Genomic DNA, 18,497 nt, shown 5'->3' with positions numbered 1-18,497 from the left:
AAGCTTTCTCAACTTCTGGCCAAGGGGGCATTTGGAGCCAATGAAGAACACATTCCCCAGTACATGAAATTGACAATATGGCTGAGTACCTATTCATAATGGTAAGAGGGAGGTGGCTTAGGGTCATATCAGAGACCAAGGAGCCACAGGCTACTGGATCTTCACATGGGAGAGGCCCAGCTCCCATGCTACCTCCATACTCCCTGACGGCATCCTGGCCTACCACCGCCACTGCCTACACTGGCCTTGTAGCAGCCTATGGCCAAAGCTTCTCTCTGGCCTTCCGCCCAGCAGCATGCTTGCCCTTTTAAAGTATCCCTTTTCTCCTCTTCAGCTGTACGTTTTCTCCCTTCTGATCCCTTCCAAGATTCTGAGTCTTTGGCAGTGGGCTCTACACCCCTCTCAGGAGTGGGCGTGGCAAGGATGTGCTCAAGTCCTCTCAACAAGTGTCATGTTTATAAAAGCCCCAATTTCACCACAGGCACAAGCACCCTCCACACCAAAAGAAGGCTCATGCTAATCTCACAGAATATCACGAATATTCCTCACTGAACACCCCTCCCCCACATCAGGCAGACGGCCGGTGCATGACACAGCAGAGCTAACAGGGTCTGTGGGAACAGGGCCAGCACCCATAACTGCTCCACATTGTCCTTGCATCCCCAGCTCACTCTGTGCCACTGACCTCATTCTTCAGACAGACACAGTAAGGGCAAGGAAGAAAACAGGGCTTCCCAGGTGTTAGAACACATGCACAATCCCCTGCAGTCGCCCCTACCTGAATGACGCCCCAGCGATGGGGACAGACCCCCACATCCAAACCAGTGTCCACCTCACAGAAGTAAGAAGCAAATTAGCAGCAAGGAATCATTCACCTCCCCATCAGCATGCCGCATCAAACCCAAAAGACCAGCTGCAAAAAAGTTCAGATGCCTTCATGGCCCCTGCTTGGCCAGGCAGAACCTAGAGAAGAAGGATCTCCCCGGGACTCGGAATTCCTCAAAGCCAACATGCAGCAGGTTCCAGGAAAGAAAGGGACCAGGAGCAGCAAATCCATATGCTTGCCCAGCATGCCCAAAACACCACCAGAGCCAGCTCCTCAGTACAGGGGGAGGCTACGCCTTGGCAAAAGAGTTGGGGTTGTCCACGGGGTAACACACTAGAGTCAGAGGCATCAGGATGAACTTGGTGTTCAGCTTAACTCAGAAGCAGATGGGCTGGAATACAATATTTACAGGAATGTGCACACTTGTGAATCTGTTAGCACCGCTGACAGAAACAAAGGTGCCCCAGGAACAAGCCCGGAGCCCAGGCGGCAGTTTCTAATGAGAACCTCCGAGAAAAAAAAAAAAAAAAAAAAAACAGGCCTCGGCCAGGTGTGGTGGTATACACCTGGAATCTCAGCTTTCAGGAGACTGAGGCAGGAGGATGGCAATTCAAGGCCAGCCCAGGCTGTAGTGAGACCCTATGGCAAACAACAAGAAAGGACCCCTAGATGGAAGGGCTGGTTCTCAGACTGGGACATGAGTCTGGAGCGTCCTACGTGTCACAGAGTAAGAAAGAGGTGTGTTAACGGGGGCGGGGGGGGGGGGGGGGGAGAGAATGAATGAATGAATGAATGAATATGTCAGACCACACAAGAGCAGGTGAAAAGGCTCCAAGTAACCACGCCAGGACCACATGAGCATGAAAACCAAGTGGTACTGGGTTACAAGCCAAGTGTGGAAAGAGACACACTGACAGAAATCAGTGGCCGAGTAAACCAGACACTGACCACACTCCCAGCCATTCGCGGGTACCCTGCACTCTGGGAGGCAAATTCCTCACTCCCCACATAAGGGAGGAAGTGTCTCCCCCGACCCGGCCCAGAGTACAACAGGGACAAGGAAGACAGAAAATTGTACCTCGATGAGGAGAATGAGGAGGGCGCTCAGCAGCACCCCTCAGCCAGACAATGACAGCAGCTGGGCGGTGACAAGCTGCAGCCCCAGAGATGAAGTGCTTGCTGTCGAAAACCCAGTACCCCAAAGAGGTGAGAAAAATCATCAGACCTGGATGGGCACAGGATAGATACCAGGAGGTCACTACAGCCACACCTGGGAAAGCCCGGGCCTTGGCCACCCTTCATGCCACCATCTTGAAGAAATGACCTATCCCAACCTGACATCTTTATCCCACATTCCCAGGTATCAGCCTCTTCTCTTCTGCGCCATATACAGGGACAGGAGGCCCTGCTGAGGCCAGAAGCTGTGAGTCCCCTCTCTTGTCTCATCAACTCCTGTCCCTTAGGGCTCTGGGTCTCCCATCTCCATCGACCCTCACCTCGAGAACACCACATACTGACTGAAACCGCTCTCTCTGCAAAAGACCCTCCTGACATCTTATGTTCTAGAAAGAGCCTTAAAACTTGAGCATGCCATAGGAACTCACCAACTTTAGACCGACAGCTGTGGAACCTGTATGAGACCGGACCGGACCCTCTGCATACAGGAGACAGTTGTGTAGCTGGGTCTGTTTGAGGGGCCCCTGGCAGTGGGATCAGGATCTATCCCTGCTGCATGAGCTGGTTTTCTGGATCCCGTTACCTATCGGGGGACACCTTGCTCACCCCTGATAAAGCAGGGAGGGGCTTGGTCCTGCCTCAACTGGATGTACCAGGCTTTGCTGTGCCCCCCCCCTCCCGCCGTGGGAGGACTTACCCTTCTGGAGGAGGAGTGGAGGTCGTGGGGGTGGAGAGGTAGGGGGAAGGTGGGAGTAGGGGGAGCAGGAGGAGGGATGAGAGGGGGATCTGTGGTTGGTATGTAAAATGAATAAAAAACATTTTAAATAAAAGATAAATAAGTAAAGAGGAGGAAAAATGGAGCATGCTGGAGGCTGACCCGGCCTGGGTCCCCCTCCCAGTGTCCTGCCCTCTGTACAGACACACAATGCATGCCCTTCTGCATTTGTGCAGGCAGCTCACAGCCTCAGAACTGCTCCCCTAGCTGCAGCCATGACCTAGAGGCTTTTCTGACCCCCTAGATGGGGCTGAGTGGCCCGCTACCGTCCTGTGGTTCCCACATTTATCCTCATCTCTATTTAGTATGCAAACCTGTCCACTGATTTTGCTCCAGCTGTCAACCTGTCATGGTGTTCCAGACTGCCCCTGCAGCAAGCACCACGCCTGAGCATCATTCAAACTGTCTGCAAGGGCACCAGAGTACCGCAGGCTGTCCTCGGGCAGCCCTGGCTACAAGGATGTGTGAGGCGTGAGCACAAGGCCAGCTCTGAGTTTTCTCTCACACTCGTTTGTGGCATTTTTGCCATTGCAGGGAAGAAAGTGAACCCACACACTGCTCCCCCCACAGCCCAAGGCACAGTTAGTGGCAAATCCACAGGCAGCCCTCCCCTTGTACGCCCCCCACAAGTCAGGTTGCGGGGAGCAGGTCGGCCTCTAGGCACCTTCTGGGGCTCCTTAACTAGACACCATTCCATCCCTGCCTATGGGTGTCCACCAGGGCCTGGGTGGGGATGGTACGGCACTTTCTTCCAACGGCGGCTGCCTTTTCAACACCACACACAAGTGTGTTTTTAAATTAATGTAATTGCTTGTTCGCTCTCTGGTTCTGAATTAGTAAACGCTTTAGAATTAGCATCATTTGAAAGGGGGAACCAGCAGAATGCTGATCTTTGCTGGAGGCAGCGATGGCAATCTAGGAACCGTGGTACTGGCCTCTTTACTTCTGGGCATTGTCTGAATTTTCCATGATTAAAATAAAAACAAGTTCGGGAACAAGAATATGGCGACTCCCCACAAGCTCCGTTCACCTAGTTTCCAACTAATGAAGCTGTAGTCACCAGGCCAGGAAATGACTCTCACTGGGACCTCAGAAGCATCATCCTCGGTGTTTCCTGTTTAACTCTTTGTCCCTCAATGCCAAAAGGCTCCCAGGTCTTAGGGCCCCACACAGAAGCCGCACTTACCCACCCTCACAGTCCCCATCTCCAAGCAAGTGGGGCCTCTCCTCTCAGGTCACACACACAATGGGATGGCAAGGGAGGCGAGAAGGACGGACGGACGCAGGGATACACAAGAATGTTATGAATGAAAGGTAGAATGTAAAGAGCCAGATGTGAGGCCCTAAGTGGCGTGGCACCCCAGGAACAATTCTCACCAAAGATAGCAGCTCCCCACACAGCTCCACACACCCTACCCAGACAACACAGTGGCCATCTAAGCCTCCTAGAGGGCAGGCAAGTTCACACACTGGAGCCTCAGACAGCCCCACCTCAGGCTTGCCCATTCCCCACCCTTCTTAGTACCTGTGGTATCTCTGCACCTCCGACCTCCTCAGACACCCGAACATCATCAGAAGCCGTCCAGAGAGAAGATGGCTGGCTAAGTGCCATCTCATCTGTGGATGAGACCCTTGCCTGGCACTCACTCTACAGTTCTCAGGAAACATTTTGAAGTGTATACCAGTGAAGTTTTTTTTTTAGGCTCAACCAATGATTCCTAATACATGATCACTCAGTTAACCCCTCAGACCACAGGGTATGATACAGTGCTGGAGAAAACAGCTGCCATGGTCCGAGGGCTGAGTTTTTCTGCCCTTTGGGGGCTGCATCGCTTCGGACAGCAACGAGTCATCTTCCCGGGCAGACATACCTCTCTCCTGTGAGCAGGGCATGGGTGAAGAAGACATGATGCAAAGCATACTAAGCAATCCTGGAATGACAGATCACACGTGACCTCATCATCCTCATGCTGGCAGGTGCTCAGCCCACCTCCACCATGACCAATCGGAACACTCATGGCATATTCTTTCCCTGCAGGGGCAGAATGTTCTGGAGTGGGCTACCCTGGCTTCTGGTTCTCTCCCATCTGCCACTTTCTGGAGTCTCTTGAACTTGCCCCTGCCCTCTTGAGGAGACTCCGCCAAATGCAGAGCTAGCATGCGTGATAAAGCTTCTTCTAGGGGTTGCACGGTCATTCGGAGAGTCCCACAGATGTCCCCCACCCCGGGCTAGGACCCTCTGCTGCACAGGCACATGGACAGGGAAATATCTCCCAGTAGCAATTCTCATAGAAGAGCTGGCTGCCAGCCACAGGCTAAGAGCTCTAGATTTAGCTCTTTATCATGGAGATGGACAGGGAAGGGGAGACATCCTCCAAAGAATAAATTTAAAAAAAAAAAAATACAGGTTTATGAAGAGCACACAGGTCCTGTGGATGGGGCAGCACTAAAGGGACTCTGTGCAGGGTTCAGAGGTCAAGTGGACCATGGGGACTGATGGTCTAGTGCTGGCCTAGGACCATGGTAAGGTTCAGACAGCAGGAGGTGACCAGGTGCTATGAACTGGCCATGTTCCTTGTTCAAGATGTACATGTACTGTGTGAGCAAAAATGTCCTTCCCATCTATCAGAAGCATCACCAGTGCTTCAAGAAAGCAGAGAACAAAACAGCAGGTGAGCAAGCACCACACACAGCATGTGCCATGAGAGCAATCAGATGAGCCACAATGCCGAGAAAAGGGAGCTCCAGCGGAGAGCACCAGGGAGCCAGGCCAGCTAGCACTGTGTATGAGCACTGCCCCAGGCTGAGGCCACTTCTGAAGGCTGGAGCATCTCTTTCAGAAACACTATGCTAAGTCTGTGAGCTGCTCTGTGCTCATCGAGTAAAAGTAAACTCTGTACTCAGATCCACAATACGTTGCTAAAGCAGAATCCCTCCGTGGGGCTCAAAGGCTGAAAGGAGAAACACCAAGGGGCCCTGTCACACGACAGGTGGCTTCCTGTCCCCGACTCATCTTCCGGATCCTGCCAACTTTCCTGCAGACATATGCACACCCAAGCACGGATACGTGCACAGACACATGGGTGCATGCCTGTGTGTAACCTAAATGCACACCTATGTGAATACACACGTGAGTGTGCACACACATGAAGGTGGTCACACTGGGCGGACGCCCATAGTGCTGCACCCAGAGTCTCCTCAGTTCTGAACCCTGGGATTCAAGTAGCATGACTCCAAGCTTTCTTCCTATTCCCAGCTAAAAGCAGAGCAAACACCCAACTCGGACATCAAAGCAGGCCCCGCCTTTTTCTCCAGTCCAAGAGCAGATCATTCAGGGTTTATGCTGCCTTCAGTCCTGGCCTGGACTTCCACCCTCCTCCTGATGCTAGTGTCTCAGCACAGCATATGGAAGGAGGGTGGGGTCCCTTAGTGTAAAATCTCAGTAGGTCTCAGCACAACTGAGAAGAGGACAAGGGAAAGCAGATGGTTAAAAAGAACAGAGGAGAGTTGCCAGGAGGGAAGACCACAGGAGGGACATGCTGAAAGGCCACTTCTGAAAGGCTACTGTTATGAGCGGGGAACACAGGACACAAGCCCATACTGGCCTGGGTTAAGTGGTGGGAGGTCCCACTCATTTCCTCCCCTGAGTGGTTGGAGATACTCAACCATTATCCTTGGGGCACATTGACCCCATGTGAACACACACAACCTTACTGATCCAGACGAGGTCTGAGCTTGGACCTCATTCTACAGTTCAGACCCTGAAGTAACCCAAGGTCATGGAAGTAGGGGTGCAGGACTCTGCCCAGGTGCTGCTGGGTCTCTGCCCAGACTACTCTCCTCAGGGCTAAATCTCCCTCCTGCTGATGCATCTACCCCAAAGAAAAAGCACTGGAATATCCCCGTGGCCTGATCATGTGCATGCACAAGTGTGCAGATAGGCATGTTTGAATGTCATGTGTGTGTGCAAGAGTATATCCATTCCTACATGTGTGTGCACATGCTCTGTGTGTGCACAAGTAGACACGAGGCTCTGAGTGCAGGTGAATATGCATGAACTGGTGCGTGAGCACAGATGCACAAATATGAACATAAGAGTATTATAGGGATGGATGTCTGTGTGTGTGCCTCAAGTGTCTTAAGTGTGTGAGTGTGCATTGATTTGTGTTTGTTTTTCCATGTGCATATGCATGGGTGTAAGGGTGACAATAGCTTGAGTGTGCATGTAGGTGTATTTGTGTGGATGTGTGAGTGGGTATATTAAGATCGTGGGTGTGTCTACATGCAAACACAAGTGTGTAAGTGGGAGAACATGGCAGGGTGCTCATGAAGCATTTGTGTAGGTGCTTGCGTGGGGGTGGGTGAGTGTGCTTCTGAGTGGGCGTGTGTGCTTGCATGTGAGGGAGAACAGAGGAGGGGCAGGTATGACTCATGTCCCCAGACACAGTGCAACAGTGTCCTACAGAGCAGAGGTTCTTTCCCTGCCTCATTCATCCCGAGATGAAGACAAGAACCCACAGCTGTGAGAACGGTCTCCCTCCCCGGCCCCCTGCTCTTCCTGTCCATACTGAGGCCTGGGTCCCACCCCTGCACCCTCCTGTGCTCCAAGTCCTGGCTTCATAAAGGCCTGCCAAGCAAGCACAAAGCCCCAGGCCACAGGGACACCACCCCACCACAGCCACATGGCCCTCCTGGCCACACTCCACTCCTGGCATTGCAGCTGGGAGAAGAGAACATGCAGAATGCCCCGTTCTCCACATCCTAGGAGTTCCTTTCAATGTGTGATCTCAACACATGGAAAGCACCTCACTCCAAAGGGAGGTTCACCGAGCTAGAGACAAACGCGCAGATCACTGGCTTCAAGTCACTGCCTACAGCACCAAGATCCATGTCACTGATTCCAGGAAGCTGACAGGTCAGGGAACACCTGCCAGACACAGTCCACACATGGTACCCAGAAAACACGGCTGCCCTGTGACACTGTAGAAAGAATTGCTGCCCCCACTGACAGTGGGGGAAACTGAGGCACAGAGCTCATCCTGCACCCCAGCTCACAGGATGATGCCAGTGCCCCTGAAGTACTTAGAGACCACTCACTCTCAAGCCCACCTGCACCCATCTGAGTCAGCACCTGAGCCATCCTGCTCCTGCCCACAGCCACCTGTGTACCCAATGAGCTCAGCCCTTACCCCTGAGACATCAAGGGTGTTACAGGAAAGAGAGTGCGTGCGTCTGAAGCCATCAGAAGCCCAGAGGACAGTACCCACAGCGTGGGTCAGAGACAGAAACAAGAGCACACATACTCCTTAACAATCCTGATTGCCATCACAGGCAACCAACAGAAACTGAAGTCCATTTCCTCCACCCGGACAGGCAGCCTAGTTGAAAATACACAGTGTACACATGCTCAATAGACCTGGGCTACTTCAAAGGGAAAAAAAATAATAACTGTAATACAGACTCATCTGGGGCAAAAAGGGAAGCACACGGGGGCTCAGAGCCAGTGGACGCAGGCCTGTCTGCCTCCTCTACTCCAGCCTCAGGAAAGGCAGGGCAGGAGACCACTGTGGGTAGAAGCCTTGAGCCAGTGGCTAGACCAGCCCAGGCCCACTTTTCCCAAGAACCCCCTCGCCTCAATAGCGCTCCAAGGCAGTGAGTGACCTTCTGCTCTCCTGCCTCTACTTCCGAAAGGTTCTCGGAACCTCCTTGAAGATGGGCAGTGGTTATGGAAGGGACTTTCTCCCCTGCACAGAACAGGGTCCGGAGCGCAAAGCTCCGTGCAAAGTGTAGGTCTGCTCTGAGCCTCTACCCTTGACGGGAAGCTAAGCCTATAGCTCTGAGCTGGGGGTACACACCTGACTCTGGAGCTTTCACAGGACTCAGTCCCAAAAGACTCGCGTGGAGACCTAACACCCGAAAGCAAGCAGCATCCCCTGAGTATGCAGCAAGGGCCACCCTGCAGGGCTTCCTCCATGACTCATTCTTTCAGACTCTTCTGCATATCTGCCCCAAGCCTTCTCTGTTCCTGCCTGCCCAGAATTAAGAGGCGGGGAGTCAGCGCCATCAGCAGAAGGATGCACAGCAGAGGTGGCAGGGTCTGAAGGGAGGTGGCAGCGAGGTACACCAGCCCTTCCTAAAGCAAGCGCCACCTTCTCCGGGCATCTCAATCACCAAGCGGCAGGGGTTCACCGACAGACTGCAGGGTGCCGGGAATTTTGCAATGGGAAGACGTTTGAAATCCTTGGGGACTACCGGCTTGCCTTTACTACAGGTTTCCCTACCTTGATCCCCATTTATGTGTCAATATGGGACTTGAATACAAATATTGTAGAGGATAAAATGCTTTAGAAATGGCAGAAGATTTTCAACACATGCTTTCCTTATGGACTTTTTGCTGTCACACAGTCTCTGTGGAAAGCAGCATCTTCCCCTGGGAGGAGGGGGCATGGCTGAGTTCAGTGAGGGAAGGATTTACATCAAATTGGAGGCTAGTCACTGGGAAACCTGGGTACCAGCTACCTAAGAATCCTTGTTTTCACAATAAGCTTCCTCCCCCCCTCCCGCCCCCCGCGCCCCCCGCCCCCCACCCCGCAGAGTAACAAGGGCTCCTCTATCCCAAAGGGAGGACAGTGGCACCTTTGCCGACTCCTCCCTCTCTCCTTTTAAATCTTTTCTCTAAAAGGAATGCCTAGAGGCTGTGTAGGGGGGAAGAAATTACCAGTTTTAAAAAGATAACACAGCACAGCCTTTTAAGGCACCTAGAGAACCCACCATGGACCTCAGCCCATGTCTCTCACTAGCCCTACAATGCATGCTCAGCATTAAGACCCTGTCATCATGGCCCCTGTCACCATGTACTGCTCCCTGACACCAGGGTCTGGATGTTCATCCTATGGTCAGCAGGTACACCTGGCTAGCAGCCACCCCTCTCTCTCACACACACACCAGTTATCCTCCCCCAATTTAGATTCTAGGCCCAGCCCAGCCCCCCCCCCAACAACTCCCCATGTGCTCCCAAGGCTACCTTCTTTCCTTATATGGGCTCCCCCACTTATCTGCTCTCATCTTCATCCTGCTGTTCTGTAGCTAGACCTAGAAACACAACCCTGCCACAGCAGCCAAGCCTGGGCAGGACCAGTGCAGGGGAAGGCGTGGGAGTCCAGCTCCCACCTTTTGAAGGGTTCTTCGGTGGAGGAGAGAGGAATGAGGAAATAGCAGATAGAAAGAGGGACCTAGACAACGAGAGGAAAGACAGAAACACAGGATAGCTTCGGGAGGGCTGGGGTCAATACCCAACAGCTTCGCCCTTTATTGAAAACGGCGTTTTACAATATGCCAAGGTGGGGAAGGCAAAAGACCTCCCCCTTGCAAGATCAAAGCACACCCTACAGTCAGTGTAGACCCTTCCAAACATCTGGTAAACCCGCCCCTAACCAAATCATCTCCTTATGCAGCCCTGCTGCGTAAAGCAAGCTCAGATTCTCTGACCCTGAGTACGTTCTCACTAGATAGCCTCTGCGGGCTCCCACAGGAAGGTCCCAAACTCCTGGGAACAGTCTCCTGGTCCACCTCCCCACCTGCTTGGCTGCGGTGGTCTGGGAGAACAGGCACCTCCGGAGTCCAGGAGGAGCCTCAAGAGGAGTTAAGTCCTATGCCCTTGTCCCAGCAGCCACCTCACCCGCCCAAGCTGAAAGAGACAAAGTTCCAGGCTTTGTGGAGCCAGGGTCAGGGCTTCGGGGAGCACAGGTTATGAAGACCAGATTGTGAGTGACCTTGGCAAACTCCCCTCCTTCAGGACAGGAGTCGGGATCACAGCTGGGTAGTTAGCAATATTGAAGGGGTTCAAAGTCCTTTCCCTCTCACTCTCTGCTCCCTCGGGTCCGCGGAATTGAGAATCAAGCCCCAGATGCGCTCCAGGCGAGCTTGGAGAGGAGCCCAGGGTCTGCGCGCTCCGCCAGACTAGAAGCCTGGCCTCAAGACGGCGCATCCTCCCACTTTTCATCCCTCTACCGAGATGGGCGCAACCCAAAGCAGTGGATCAGGCGTGGGCCCCCGCTTGGCCACACAACTATTACCTGACCTTGGGCCTGTCACTGCCACCACCACCCGCACACATACCGGTCTCCGGTCTCCACCCTAAAGACGCTGTGGACTCTTATCTCAGAAGAAACCCCAGGTGGTGGGTGCTAACCCTGACTGCATACCCAGCTTGCTGAGTGACCTTGAACACCCATACCTCTCTTCAGAATCTCAGTTTCCCCACCCTCCCCATCAGAAGAAGAATGTTAAACTCCTGGCACCACCAGTCCCGCTGGCAGGTGTGTCTCCAACCCAATGGGGGGCGCGTGATGGCACTTACCGTCCTCCAGAGACGTGGGCGCTTGGCAGGGACCAAGGCGGCTGTGACCAGTAAGTGTGAGGCAGCCACCACCAGCCCGAAGCCGATGGCCAGTAGGCTGCGCACGGGCAGCAAGGCATAGGATATGAAGGTGACCAAAAGGAGTTGCCAAACCCCCTGCTCAGCAACCGCGGATCCCACGGCGCCTCCCGCAGAGCCCCTCGCCGGGCCACCCAGCGCGAAGGGGCAGCAGAGTAGCGCGAAGGTGAGGCTGAAGAACAGCGCCAGCTGACCGACCTGCTGCAGCTGGGGCACCTGCAGGGATCGGACATTGGTGACCACGAACAGCGCCAGGAAGAGGATGCAGTGCACCGGGTGAGACCCCTTGGCGAGGCCAGGCGCGGGTCCCGGTGCGCCCAGCAGTTCAGCCAGAGCCAGGGCTCCCGCCAGTAGGCTGAGCACCGCCAGCGCCTTCAGCGTGGCCGCCTGCTCCAGCCGCAGCGTGTAGCCGCGGAACAGCGCCTCCAGCTCGGGGCACGCGAACTCCTCGCCACACGCCCGGAGCCCGCGCCGGCCGCCCGGCCCGGCCGCCCGCTCTGCGCCCCCGGGCTCGCCCGCGCCTCCGCCGCCGCCTTGGCCGCGCGGCGCCCCCGCCATCTCAGCGCCATGCAGCGGCCGCGGCCACGGGCGCGCCCCTCGCCGGCCCGGGGCGCCGGGGCGCGGGCGGCGGCGCCGGGGCGGGCGGGCGGCGGGCGGCGAGGCGCCGGGGCGCGGGGCGGGCGGAGTTGGGGCGCCGGCTGCCCAGCGCGCGCGCCCCGAGCGCGTCCCCTCCCGCCCGCCGCGCCTGCGCACTGGCGCCCGCCCGCGCCCCGGCAGTGGTCCTCCGCCGCGATCGCGCTGCGACAGGCGAGCCCCACGAGCCCCGATCTTGGGCGGGCAGAGTCCGCGCCCAACTCTGCGCCCCACGTCTCACACGCCCGAGGGGGCACGTGACCTTGGGTACTGCTCTTGCCTCTCCGAGCCTCGATTTCCCCACCTATGCACAACGGAGCCCACTCCCCACCCCCCAGGAGTCTTTCGAGGCGTTAAAAAAAGCCAAAATTCCCAGGAGGGGGAGGAACAGCCCTGCCAGATGTGTGTCCCCCTCCCCAAACAGAAACAGGTCACCCGAGAGGAGCCCTCACTCCGCTTTAGAATCAGTCAGTGCCCACCGAGAAGCCCCAAGGATCCCTGGTCACACATGCAGGGAGCTCTAAGTGGCTAGTTCGCCCACGGCCTGGGTGGGTGGTGGAAGCTCTGCCTGTTGACCTAAACAAAAATAGAGCCCTGCAATGAATGTCCAAGGGAAGCTGTGAGGTCTGGGTGCAGGGATAGGTGAGAGCTGAACGGAGAGATAAAACAGCGCAACTGTCTCCCTAAATAGGAGCTGGCCATGCAAATGATGGTAAGACGTTTTCTTCCAGCGGAACAAGTGGCAGGGACAGATCTGCCGCTGATGCCTGATGTTTGCACCTAGTGACATCCATTCACTAATCGAAGGGACCTTACAGAATTTCATTTGGTGCTCAGGATGGCCCCGAGGTCGCTGCCTCTGTTCCCCTTTAGAGAGGGTCCCAGAGGACCAGACGGTAGAAAGGATATAAGGAACCCTTGCCACCTCTGGATCCCATGGGTGCACCAAGGGCTACATCTCTCACGAAATTTTGCAACCCAGACGCTGTTCCTCCTACAGGAGGCCCTACTTCCAAATGCTCAGTTTCAATCTATCCTGCCCAAACTCTACTCTGTTTTAGAAGACACCAGGGATTCTCAGCGTAAGAGCCACTGCCCTCCTATTATAGAATTGCAAGGATTAGAATTTGAGGTGTTCCCGTTTTCTTTGGAATTTGTATTAGTTTGAGCCACATGAACTTGTTTTTACATGTGCCCACCCAACATCTCCAATAGTTCACAATCAAGGTCTTCTGGAACCATTTGATAACCAGCTAATCGCTCTTCTTGGGCAGACTCCCCAGCAAGACACACCCAGTGCAAAGCCTGCCTGGCATCAACCTGCACGCAGACTAAATTGTCTTCAGCCCAGTCCCTGCTCCTTCCATGAAGGTTCACACCTACTGCTCTGCAGCCTCATTTTCCGGTCATTTTTCTCTCTGTGTTCTTTAGGCTGCAACCGGTGGAGAGCATCAGCTGATGCTGAGAAGATGGTCTGGCTCCACCCTTAGGTCACTACTGCCTTGAAAAGCACCATTGTTACCACCTGATTCCCAATTGTTTCTCAATGCTAGTAAAGTCTGCAAGATTTCTCAAGTACACACCTCAGGTAGAATCTTTTGTTACTTAGCATTGTGTGGTTTTATATCCTAATGATTTTATTAAAGCAAACCTGAACAATATCCAAAAGTGTTCCTACTACATGAAAATGAAGGACGAATAGTGAAGTCATTTAAATGCAAAGTTCAAAAGTAAACTGTACCTGCTTGCTTCTGTGTCAACTTGCAGTTCTTCACTATTTTTTTTTTTTCTTTTTTTGGTGGAGCCAGCATCAACTGCTTTCAAGAGAACCCTATATTCAGGTTTGGAAAGAAGGTGGGTCTTGGCATGACCCTTTTGCTCGCTGCCACAGCTGCCCATCTTCCTATGTCTGTCTGTCCTACCTTACTTAGCATCTTGGAAAACAGCCTTTTGTCACCTCTGTTTTGTTGGTGAAGAACCAGGCTCAGAGATGCTCAGTTGCTGGCAGAGTCTCACGGTCTAGAGGGAGCGTGGGGTTCCTTGCTTCAAGCTCTCTTGCAAAACCTTGGAAGGCAGAAGAGTCTGTAATTGCTATTGTCGGTGTTGGTATGGGCTTGTGCAGTGATGTGCTAATGCTCTCACACTATGTGCCAGGCTGGAAGAAGGGCTTCACTGGACAGTTTAGAGCCACAAACAGAAGTTACATATGTTACAGTGGGAGCGGGGGTGGTGTGTACCTCCCATATGACTACTGTCCTTATCAATGGAGGAAATGTGGGCACAGATTCATACACAGAGAAAGTACCATGAATGACACTGTCACAAGCCAAGGATCTACAAGAGTGTCCAGAGAAAGGCCTAGAACAAATCTTCTGGACAGAGTCACAAAGAGAAAATCTAATCCCCCGTGGAATATCTGCCACTCCAAAAGATGACAGCTAGAGGGGTGGCCTGGCTAGCCAGAGATATGTATATATGTCTGAGGGCCAGAATCTTGGTCACTCCCCAGTTACTACAGTATCTCTCTCCTCCATCATCCACCTTACTCTCTAATAAATAACTAAATTTAATTTTAAAAACTCGCAGTGCACTTTGAGCACTTTTGTTCATTGGGTGTGTTTCATGCCCAGAGTCTTCTCTTCCATCCATATGGAAGAATGTCACTGGCCACCCTCTGCGGGTTGCTCTCACAGAGCCTTCCTATGTGCTTTTGTGTCAATGCCTTGAGACTGCACAGGATAGGATCATTCGTATGATGAAGCCTCAGTCCATCTCACCCAGTCCCAGCTCATATCTACCCTAGGTCATGAGACATCATGGCTAGAAGAGTGTGGATGCCTGAATCACAGTACTGAGCTAACTAACGCCTCAGGGCCTCCCATGCCAACTGTGTGACTTTAAGCAAGCTACTCATCATGTCTGGGTTCTGACTGTGAATTGTGGATTTAGTGCCTAGCAAAATGTAGGAAGAGGGAACCACAGACACACCGACTACCCTTGCATAAAGTAAAAATGATTTTGCTCAGCCAATTCAGTGCTCTATATACACACAAGTGGGTGAGGGTCACTCAGACTCTTGATTCAGCCATCTAGAGAGTGGCCCTAGTCCAGAGAACTCACACGGTCCTGCTTTAGATCACTAATTTCCACCTACTGTAGTCAGGGATCAGCATTTAGAAGAATGTGTACCATAGTTTATTCCCACTCCATATTTGGAGACCAAGTTTCCCTGTGAACCTGTGGGGAGATTAGTGTCTACTTTAATTGTCTTTGAACCACTGCCAACACGAGGAAAGAGGCTGCCAGGTCTGTGACTATAGGATGCTCAGGGAAGTTAATGTTGCCATGCTAGTTTTTAAGTGATCAAATGCACACATGAAGGTCTTAGAATAGGGGAGCCATCAAAGCGTTTGACATGCTCAAGGATCAGCCTTGAGCAAGCTGATCCCTGCTGAGGGTCCAATATGGTTTGTCTTCACCTAAATTCATGTTGGGGCTTAATTAGTCCATGTAGCAGCATTCAGAGGCAGGCTTTAGTGGGAGGTCATGGAGGTAAAGCCCTCCTAAGTGGACTACAGGGACAGTTAGCAGTTCTGCCCCCTTTCCCAGCCCCCCCCCCCCCGTGAATCCCCACACATCCCCTCTTCCACTTTATGTGTGTGTATAAATCAGCATAGACCTCCTCCAGAAGCTGAACAGAGTCTGGCATTGTGTTCCTAGATGCCCAGCTTTCAGAACTGTGAGGCAAATGACCCCTTTTCTTTATAAAGTCTCCATCCTCAGGCATTCTCTTATAGCAACAGAAAACGGACTAGAACAGGTCCTGGCTCGCTGCCTCCAACTCATTTCTCCCAGCTCCATCAGATGCACACACAGTGCCTCCTCCCTTCTCGGTGCTTCCTGTGTGCTTCCTTAGAGCATCAGGGTGCAGGAAGGGGATTTCGACTTCACTTGACAACATTCAGAAACCATCTCATGCATCTGTTTAGGACTCTTCCTTTCAAAAGGACAAAGAGCCTTAGGCTGCCTTAATCCAAAACAGAAAAGGGCTGGCTCTCGTGACTAAAGGTCTGGGGTAGTCACAGCTGTGTCCATTCCAGAGCTCTGGAGCCTAGAAACGCTACAGATGGGGCTCCCACTGTCACCTGCCAGGCCCGGACACGACCCCATGAGCAGGTGCAGGGGATGGGCTCTTATTTCTCTGCTCCTGGGGCTGAGGACTGAAAATGAAGTGCTCCTGCACTCCAGGCAGGGCTGCAGCTGCACAAGGAGGCGTGGGTAACAAGCAGCAGACATCAGGGAGCACAGCAGGCAAGATCTGGGCTCTCTGACGCGGCCACTCCAAGCTTCGGTGTCTTGTGGGGTTCCCTGTGGCATGGAGAGGGGGGAAAACAGCTGTCAGACCGTCGGGTTGATGTTTTGTCCTTAGTATATCTCTAGAAGTTGTTATCTATCTCATGAACCTTCCATGGGAGACCGGAACAAACACCTGTTCACTGTGATCGGGCGCCGGTTTCAGACCAAAGGAACACCAGCCCTACATAAGCTCCGGTGGGTAAGCCAGTGAATGTAGTGGGCTTCCTTACAGGAGCCTGGGCGACCCCACCCTGCACCACCGTCAAGTCTCACCCAGGAGGATGGTTTTTCCCTTAGCACTGGATGGAGTTCCCACTTTGGCTAACCTCCCACCCTTCTCTATACTCGAGCTCCAGACAGCCACCACGGCTAGGGCAGGACTGCAAACAGCTGGCAGAGAAGCGGCTAGGGCAGGACTGCAAACAGCTGGCAGAGAAGCATAGAAGGAGATGTGAAAGCTCAGGCGGGGGTCTAATGACCCTCTCCCAGCCCTCCTTCGAGAAGGGAACACGGACAGACCCTTATCTTAAGCGTCTCTTGCAGGTAATTGGAGGGCTGTTATGCCTAGAGGACAGAGCTCCACACTAGGGATGCCATCCCTTCACAGACTTATCAGCCTTTGCCTAAAAAGTTTAAAACCATCATATCTTGAACATTCCCTTAGATTTCAGTCTAGTGATCGTCCCTATGTACATGTGGACTTCACAAATGTACATGGTTTTCATTGTTCTTAAATACAACCAAGGAGCCCAGCAGAGAGCGAACAGGGATAAAGGGAGTTTCCTTCTTCTCTACAATGCCCTAAGTAAGACCTCACTTGCCATGATGCCCTATGCCCCATGGTGAAATCTCCCACAAGCTGCTCTGTGACTCTTCCTCTATCTTCTTTTCAGACCAACTGATGTCCCAGCTTCTCAGCCATGCAGCAAAATCTTCAACCTCCATTATTATCTGTACACAGTACTGTGGCCCTGTCTGTCCCATCCTGCTCATGCTCTCAGAGACAGTGAGTCATTCCGGACACCTACACACACTAACTCAGATTTTCCTAAGGAAGAGCCATCTTTCTGAATGTACATCACACACCCCACAAAGCCCAAAGCTAGTGCATCCAAATCCTGCATTTTTATTGCAATTTATTTCCACTGAATTCAAAGGCAATTAGAGTCAGTGAAGTGTACTGGGAATCTTAGATCATCACTCCTGTCTTTTCTGATACAAAGGCCAGCTCCTGTGTGGTAGGCATGGTGTATAGTACATACCCCATCTTTGCTAATCCCTCTGGAGCTCTTTGCATATCCTAGGGCTGGTGGGTATGGCTCTCCCAGCCATTTTGCTGGCTACTGTTGTTCAGGTCTGTCCTGGTGTGCTCCCTGCAGCTTTCCCGCAGGGATCACGGCCTTCTGTCCTTGATCCAGATTACTTTGGGGGTGACTGCCAACTTCATAAAGGCTGCCCAGTGTTTGCAGCGTGTCCTCATGGGGTCTGTTTCGTAGGTGAACAGTGCAGGAAGGTACTAGACTATAGAATTTGGAGAACAGAAGCAGCTGCCTCCAGGCTCCTCCCGTGCTGAATGCAGCCTGGAACATTTGCATCCAAACTACCCCTGCCCGGCCTCTGTCCATCACTGCCTGCCCTCTGCGTTGTTCTCTTAAGAAAGCCAGTGTGTGGCAGTATCTGAAGTTTACTGGAAGGAGGAGTATAGGAGTCAGGGCCTGCCAGAAAAACAGAAGCAATGGAATATGTGTGTTGCCTACACACACACACACACACACACACACACACACACACACACACGGGGGGGGGGGGGGGGGGGAGCATGTTCATGAAGAAAGGTATGTTTTGCTCATGCAGTGATGGAGGCTGTTAAGTTCAGGATCTGCAGAGTTGGTGGGCAGCTAGAGACCCAGAGAAGAGCTCATCTTGTAGGACAAGTTCAATGGCCATCGGCTGGAGAGGTCTTTACTTCTGGATGAAGGCCAGTCTTTTTTGTCTTTTCTATCCAAGCTTAATTAATTGAAGAGGCTTAACTAATTGAATGAGGCCTAGCCACATTATAGAGAATGATCTGTTGGGCTCAGAATCCACTGGTGTAAATGTAAATTTCACCCCCAAATCACTCTTGTAGATGTAGATTGGAAACAATATCAGGCTACCTTTCTGGGCACTGTGATCCTGCCAAGATGACACATGAAACTAACCTCACAGAGAAGTTGGCCCAAGTCACCAGTAAGGAAAGGATAGAGTGTGTCTATTTGTGGGAATCAGCGGCAGGGCCACATGTTCTGCGAGTG

At 52.8% G+C, this 18,497-nt stretch overlaps 1 protein-coding gene across 1 annotated transcript in view; it reads right to left on the bottom strand.

Moving 5' to 3' along the window:
• Positions 1 to 11,772, bottom strand: part of Adcy1 (adenylate cyclase 1) — a 129,624-nt gene extending 117,852 nt beyond the window's left edge. The window contains exon 1 of the mRNA XM_006973013.4: positions 11,137 to 11,772. Coding sequence (XP_006973075.2) covers positions 11,137 to 11,772 — 636 coding nt within the window. The remainder of the gene's footprint in view (positions 1 to 11,136) is intronic.
• Positions 11,773 to 18,497: the final 6,725 nt, after the last annotated feature.

This window comes from Peromyscus maniculatus, chromosome 10, assembly GCF_049852395.1.
Source record: "Peromyscus maniculatus bairdii isolate BWxNUB_F1_BW_parent chromosome 10, HU_Pman_BW_mat_3.1, whole genome shotgun sequence".
NCBI classification, from domain to species: domain Eukaryota; kingdom Metazoa; phylum Chordata; class Mammalia; order Rodentia; family Cricetidae; genus Peromyscus; species Peromyscus maniculatus.
This window is presented reverse-complemented; position numbering and strand designations above follow the sequence as displayed.